Source organism: Pseudophryne corroboree, chromosome 5 (genome assembly GCF_028390025.1).
Source record: "Pseudophryne corroboree isolate aPseCor3 chromosome 5, aPseCor3.hap2, whole genome shotgun sequence".
Classification (NCBI taxonomy): domain Eukaryota; kingdom Metazoa; phylum Chordata; class Amphibia; order Anura; family Myobatrachidae; genus Pseudophryne; species Pseudophryne corroboree.
Window position 1 is genome coordinate 12762239 of NC_086448.1, and position 8267 is coordinate 12770505.

The window sequence follows — 8267 nt, forward strand, 5'->3', positions numbered from 1 at the left end:
GGGCTGCGGTTGAAAAGTCGGTGCCTTTTTCTGTGGGGGAGTGACTTGAGGTAGAAAGGTGGATTTCCCGGCTGTAGCCGTGGCCACCAAATCTGATAGACCGACTCCAAATAACTCCTCCCCTTTATACGGCAAAACTTCCATATGCCGTTTTGAATCCGCATCACCTGACCACTGTCGCGTCCATAAAACTCTTCTGGCCGAAATGGACATAGCACTTACCCGTGATGCCAGTGTGCAGATATCCCTCTGTGCATCACGCATATAAAGAAATGCATCCTTTATTTGTTCTAACGACAGTAAAATATTGTCCCTGTCCAGGGTATCAATATTTTCAATCAGGGACTCTGACCAAACTACCCCAGCACTGCCCATCCAGGCAGTCGCTACAGCTGGTCGTAGTATAACACCTGCATGTGTGTATATACTTTTTTGGATATTTTCCATCCTCCTATCTGATGGATCTTTAAGTGCGGCCGTCTCAGGAGAGGGTAACGCCACTTGTTTAGATAAGCGTGTTAGCGCCTTGTCCACCCTAGGAGGTGTTTCCCAGCGCTCCCTAACCTCTGGCGGGAAAGGGTATAATGCCAATAATTTCTTTGAAATTATCAGTTTTTTATCAGGGGCAACCCACGCTTCATTACACACGTCATTTAATTCTTCTGATTCAGGAAAAACTATAGGTAGTTTTTTCATACCCCACATAATACCCTGTTTAGTGGTACCTGTAGTATCAGCTAAATGTAACGCCTCTTTCATTGCCAAAATCATATAACGTGTGGCCCTACTGGAAAATACGGTTGATTCGTCACCGTCACCACTGGAGTCATCGCCTGTGTCTGGGTCTGTGTCGACCGACTGAGGCAAAGGGCGTTTCACAGCCCCTGACGGTGTTTGAGTCGCCTGGACAGGCACTAATTGATTGTCCGGCCGCCTCATGTCGTCAAACGACTGCTTTAGCGTGTTGACACTATCCCGTAGTTCCATAAATAAAGGCATCCATTCCGGTGTCGACTCCCTAGGGGGTGACATCCTCATATTTGGCAATTGCTCCGCCTCCACACCAATATCGTCCTCATACATGTCGACACACACGTACCGACACACAGCAGACACACAGGGAATGCTCCTAACGAAGACAGGACCCACTAGCCCTTTGGGGAGACAGAGGGAGAGTTTGCCAGCACACACCAAAAGCGCTATATATATATCAGGGATAGCCTTATAATAAGTGCTCCCTTATAGCTGCTTTGTTATATCAAATTATCGCCATAAATGTGCCCCCCCCTCTCTGTTTTACCCTGTTTCTGTAGTGCAGTGCAGGGGAGAGACTTGGGAGCCGTCCTGACCAGCGGAACTGTGAGAGGAAATGGCGCCGTGTGCTGAGGAGATAGGCCCCGCCCCTTTTCTGGCGGGCTCGTCTCCCGCTATTTAGAGAAATTAGGCAGGGGTTAAATATCTCCATATAGCCTCTAGGGCTATATGTGAGGTATTTTTAGCCTTTATAGGTAATCATTTTGCCTCCCAGGGCGCCCCCCTCCCAGCGCCCTGCACCCTCAGTGACTGCCGTGTGAAGTGTGCTGAGAGGAAAATGGCGCACAGCTGCAGTGCTGTGCGCTACCTTTTGAAGACTGCAGGAGTCTTCAGCCGCCGATTCTGGACCTCTTCTGTCTTCAGCATCTGCAAGGGGGCCGGCGGCGTGGCTCCGGTGACCATCCAGGCTGTACCCGTGATCGTCCCTCTGGAGCTTGATGTCCAGTAGCCAAGAAGCCAATCCATCCTGCACGCAGGTGAGTTGACTCCTTCTCCCCTCAGTCCCTCGCTGCAGTGATCCTGTTGCCAGCAGGAATCACTGTAAAATAAAAAACCTAGCTAAACTTTTTCTAAGCAGCTCTTTAGGAGAGCCACCTAGATTGCACCCTTCTCGGCCGGGCACAAAAATCTAACTGGAGTCTGGAGGAGGGTCATAGGGGGAGGAGCCAGTGCACACCACCTGATCGGAAAAAGCTTTACTTTTTGTGCCCTGTCTCCTGCGGAGCCGCTATTCCCCATGGTCCTTTCAGGAACCCCAGCATCCACTAGGACGATAGAGAAATACTGTATATCTCCTGCAGTAAGGGGGGAGTGTGGAATAATACTGTATATCTCCTGCAGTAAGGGGGAGTGAGGAATAATACTGTATACCTCCTGCAGTGAGGGAGGAGTGAGGAATAATACTGTATATCTCCTGCAGTAAGGGAGGAGTGAGGAATAATACTGTATATCTCCTGCAGTAAGGGGGGAGTGAGGAATAATACTGTATATCTCCTGCAGTAAGGGGGGAGTGAGGAATAATACTATATATTTCCTGCAGTAAGGGGGAGTGAGGAATAATACTGTATATCTCCTGCAGTAAGGAGGGAGTGAGGAATAATACTGTATATCTCCTGCAGTAAGGCGAAGTGAGGAATAATACTGTATATCTCCTGCAGTAAGGTGAGAGTGAGGAATAATACTGTATATCTCCTGCAGTAAGGGGGGAAAGGGGGGGGGGGGGGGGGGGGGGAGTGTGGAATAATACTGTATACCTCCTGCAGTAAGGAGGGAGTGAGAAATAATACTGTATATCTCATGCAGTAAGGGGAGAGTGAGGAATAATAATGTATATCTCCTGCAGTAAGGGGGGAGTGAGGAATAATACTGTATATCTCCTGCAGTAAGGGGGGAGTGAGAAATAATACTTTATATCTCCTGCAGTAAGGGGGGAGTAAGGTATAATACTGTATATATCCTGCAGTAAGGGGGGAGTGAGGAATAATACTGTATATCTCCTGCAGTAAGGGGGGGGGGGGGGGGGGAGTGTGGAATAATACTGTATACCTCCTGCAGTAAGGAGGGAGTGAGAAATAATACTGTATATCTCATGCAGTAAGGGGAGAGTGAGGAATAATAATGTATATCTCCTGCAGTAAGGGGGGAGTGAGGAATAATACTGTATATCTCCTGCAGTAAGGGGGGAGTGAGAAATAATACTGTATATCTCCTGCAGTAAGGGGGGAGTAAGGAATAATACTGTACATCTCCTGCAGTAAGGAGAAGTGTGGAATAATACTGTATATCTCCTGCAGTAAGGGGGGGAGTGAGGAATAATACTGTATATCTCCTGCAGTAAGGGGGGAGTGAGGAATAATACTGTATATCTCCAGCAGTGAGGGGGGAGTGAGGAATAATACTGTACATCTCCTGCAGTAAGTGGGAGTAAGGAATAATACTGTATATCTCCTGCAGTAAGGGGAGAGTGAGGAATAATACTGTATATCTCCTGCAGTAAGAGGGAGTGAGGAATAATACTGTATATCTCCTGCAGTAAGGGGGAGTGAGGAATAATACTGTATATCTCCTGCAGTAAGGGGAAGTAAGGAATAATACTGTATAACTCCTGCAGTAAGGGGAGAGTGAGGAATAATACTGTATATCTCCTGCAGTAAGGACGGAGTGAGGAATATTACTGTATATCTCCTGCAGTAAGGAGGAGTGTGGAATAATACTGTACATCTCCTGCAGTAAGGGGAGAGTGAGGAATAATACTGTATATCTCCTGCAGTAAGGAGAGAGTGAGGAATAATACTGTATATATCCTGCAGTAAGGGGGAGTGAGGAATAATACTGTATATCTCCTGCAGTAAGGGGAAGTAAGGAATAATACTGTATAACTCCTGCAGTAAGGGGAGAGTGAGGAATAATACTGTATATCTCTTGCAGTAAGGACGGAGTGAGGAATATTACTGTATATCTCCTGCAGTAAGGAGGAGTGTGGAATAATACTGTATATCTCCTGCAGTAAGGAGGGAGTGAGGAATAATACTGTATATCTCCTGCAGTAAGGAGGAGTGTGGAATAATACTGTACATCTCCTGCAGTAAGGGGAGAGTGAGGAATAATACTGTACATCTCCTGCAGTAAGGAGAGAGTGAGGAATAATACTGTATATCTCCTGCAGTAAGGGGGGAGTGAGGAATAATACTGTATAACTCCTGCAGTAAGGGTGGAGTGAGGAATAATACTGTATATCTCCTGCAGTAATGGGAAGTGAGGAATAATACTGTATATCTCCTGCAGTAAGGGGAAGTAAGGAATAATACTGTATAACTCCTGCAGTAAGGGGAGAGTGAGGAATAATACTGTATATCTCTTGCAGTAAGGACGGAGTGAGGAATATTACTGTATATCTCCTGCAGTAAGGAGGAGTGTGGAATAATACTGTATATCTCCTGCAGTAAGGAGGAGTGTGGAATAATACTGTACATCTCCTGCAGTAAGGGGAGAGTGAGGAATAATACTGTATAACTCCTGCAGTAAGGGGGGAGTGAGGAATAATACTGTATAACTCCTGCAGTAAGGGGGGAGTGAGGAATAATACTGTATAACTCCTGCAGTAAGGGGGGAGTGAGGAATAATACTGTATATCTCCTGCAGTAATGGGAAGTGAGGAATAATACTGTATATCTCCTGCAGTAAGGGGAAGTAAGGAATAATACTGTATAACTCCTGCAGTAAGGGGAGAGTGAGGAATATTACTGTATATCTCCTGCAGTAAGGAGGAGTGTGGAATAATACTGTATATCTCCTGCAGTAAGGAGGGAGTGAGGAATAATACTGTATATCTCCTGCAGTAAGGAGGAGTGTGGAATAATACTGTACATCTCCTGCAGTAAGGGGGGAGTGAGGAATAATACTGTATAACTCCTGCAGTAAGGGGGGAGTGAGGAATAATACTGTATATCTCCTGCAGTAATGGGGGAGTGAGGAATAATACTGTATATCTCCTGCAGTAAGGGGGGATTGAGGAATAATACTGTATAACTCCTGCAGTAAGGGGGGAGTGAGGAATAATACTGTATATCTCCTGCAGTAATGGGAGAGTGAGGAATAATACGGTATATCTCCTACAGTAAGTGAGGAATAATACTGTATATCTCCTGCAGTAAGGGGTGTGTGAAGAATAATACTGTATATCTCCTGCAGTAAGGGGGTGTGAGGAATAATACTGTATATCTCCTGCAGTAAGGGGGGAGTGAGGAATAATACTGTATATCTCCTGCAGTAAGGGAGGAGTGAGGAATAATACTGTATATCTCCTGCAGTAAGATGGAGTGAGGAATTATACTGTATATCTCCTGCAGTAAAGGGGATGAGGAATAATACTGCATATCTCCTGCAGTAAGGGGAGAGTGAGGAATAATACTGTATATCTCCTGCAGTAAGGGGAGAGTGAGGAATAATACTGTATATCTCCTGTAGTAAGGGGGGGGTGAGTAATAATACTGTACATCTCCTGCAGTAAGGGGAAAGTGAGGAATAACACTGTATATCTCCTGCAGTAAGGGGAAAGTGAGGAATAACACTGTATATCTCCTGCAGTAAGTGAGGAATAATACTGTATATCTCCTGCAGTAAGAGGGGAATAATACTGTATATCTCCTGCAGTAAGGGGGGAGTAAGGTATAATAGTGTATATCTCCTGCAGTAAGGGGGGAGTGAGGAATAATACTGTATATCTCCTGCAGTAAGGGGAGAGTGAGGAATAATACTGTATATCTCCTGTTGTAAGGGGGGAGTGAGAAATAATACTGTATATATCCTGCAGTAAGGGGAGAGTGAGAAATAATACTGTATATCTCCTGCAGTAAGGGGAGAGTGAGGAATAACACTGTATATCTCCTGCAGTAAGGGGAGAGTGAGGAATAACACTGTATATCTCCTGTTGTAAGGGGGGAGTGAGAAATAATACTGTATATCTCCTGCAGTAAGGGGAGAGTGAGAAATAATACTGTATATCTCCTGCAGTAAGTGAGGAATAATACTGTATATCTCCTGCAGTAAGTGAGGAATAATACTGTATATCTCCTGCAGTAAGGGGAGAGTGAGGAATAATACTGTATATCTCCTGCAGTAAGGGGAGAGTGAGGAATAACACTGTATATCTCCTGTTGTAAGGGGGGAGTGAGAAATAATACTGTATATCTCCTGCAGTAAGGGGAGAGTGAGAAATAATACTGTATATCTCCTGCAGTAAGGGGAGAGTGAGGAATAACACTGTATATCTCTTGCAGTAACTGAGCAATAATACTGTATATCTCCTGCAGTAACTGAGCAATAATACTGTATATCTCCTGCAGTAAGTGAGGAATAATACTGTTTATCTCCTGCAGTAAGTGAGGAATAATACTGTATATCTCCTGCAGTAAGGGGGGAGTGAGGAGTAATACCGTATATCTCCTGTAGTAAGGGGGGAGTGAGGAATAATACTGTATATCTCCTGCAGTAAGGGGAGAGTGAGGCATAATACTGCATATCTCCTGCAGTAAGGGGGGGGAGGAATAATACTGTATATCTCCTGGAGTGAGGAATAATACTGTATATCTCCTGTAGTAAGGGGGGGAGTGAGGAATAATACTGTATATCTCCTGCAGTAAGGGGGGAGTGAGGAATAACACTGTATAACTCTTGCAGTAAGGGGGGAGTGAGGAATAATACTGTATATTTCCTGCAGTAAGGGTGGTGAGGAATAATATTGTATATCTCCTGCAGTAAGGGGAGAGTGAGGAATAATACTGTATATCTCCTGCAGTAAGGGGGGAGTGAGGAATAACACTGTATATCTCCTGCAGTAAGTGAGGAATAATACTGTATATCTCCTGCAGTAAGGGAGGAGTGAGGAATAATACTGTATATCTCCTGCAGTAAGGGGAGAGTGAGGAATAATACTGTATATCTCCTGCAGTAAGAGGGAGTGAGGAATAATACTGTATATCTCCTGCAGTAACTGAGGAATAACACTGTATATCTCCTGCAGTAACTGAGGAATAATACTGTATATGTCCTGCAGTAAGTGAGGAATAATAATATATATCTCCTGCAGTAAGTGAGGAATAATACTGTATATCTCCTGCAGTAACTGAGGAATAATACTGTATATCTCCTGCAGTAAGTGATGAATAATACTGTATATCTCCTGCAGTAAGTGAGGAATAATACTGTATAACTCCTGCAGTAAGTGATGAATAATACTGTATATCTCCTGCAGTAAGTGAGGAATAATACTGTATAACTCCTGCAGTAAGTGATGAATAATACTGTATATCTCCTGCAGTAAGTGAGGAATAATACTGTATATCTCCTGCAGTAAGTGAGGAATAATACTGTATATCTCCTGCAGTAAGTGAGGAATAATACTGTATATCTCCTGCAGTAAGTGAGGAATAATACTGTATATCTCCTGCAGTAAGTGAGGAATAATACTGTATATCTCCTGCAGTAAGTGAGGAATAATACTGTATATCTCCTGCAGTAAGTGAGGAATAATACTGTATATCTCCTGCAGTAAGTGAGGAATAATACTGTATATCTCCTGCAGTAAGTGAGGAATAATGCTGTATATCTCCTGCAGTAAGTGAGGAATAATACTGTATATCTCCTGCAGTAAGTGAGGAATAATGCTGTATATCTCCTGCAGTAAGTGAGGAATAATACTGTATATCTCCTGCAGTAAGTGAGGAATAATACTGTATATCTCCTGCAGTAAGTGAGGAATAATACTGTATATCTCCTGCTACCCGGGGGGTGAGGAAGAAATTACATTATTTTCTGGAATTTTTACCTCATCGGCCATAAGAAACAGGTTCTCTTCTGCTGCAAAACGAATCACATCCTCAATGCATTTCCGGCTCTGTACCTGACCTGGCGTATAGACAACATCTGTTAGTGCCAAGACAGACAGGGCGACATAGGGAGAGGGTGACATAGGGAGAGGGCGACATAGGAAGAGGGAGAGAGCGACATAGGGAGTGGGAGTGGGCGACATAGGAAGAGGGCGACATAGGAAGAGGGAGAGGGAATGGGTGACATAGGAAGAGAGCGACATAGGAAAAGGGGGACATAGGAAGAGAGCGACATAAGAAGAGAGGGACATAGGAAGAGAGCGACATAGGAAGAGGGGGACATAGGAAGAGAGCTACATAGGAAGAGAGCTACATAGGAAGAGAGCGACATAGGAAGAGGGGGACATAGGAAGAGGGAGACATAGGAAGAGGGCGAGGAAGACATAGGAAGAGGGGGACATAGGAAGAAGGAGAGGGCGACATAGGAAGAGGGGGACATAGGAAGAGGGGGATATAGGAAGAGGGGGATAAAGGGAGAGGGCGAGGAAGACATAGGTAGAGGGGGACATAGAAAGAAGAAGAGGGGGACATAGGATAAGCGGGACATAGGAAGAGGGGGACATGGAA

General features: G+C 44.5%; 1 protein-coding gene across 1 annotated transcript in view; it reads right to left on the reverse strand.

Moving 5' to 3' along the window:
• LOC134928722 (alanine aminotransferase 2-like) overlaps positions 1–7783 on the reverse strand; it is a 32149-nt gene extending 24366 nt beyond the window's left edge. The window contains exon 1 of the mRNA XM_063924737.1: positions 7640–7783. Within this exon, the coding sequence (XP_063780807.1) occupies positions 7640–7783 (144 nt within the window). The remainder of the gene's footprint in view (positions 1–7639) is intronic.
• Positions 7784–8267: the final 484 nt, after the last annotated feature.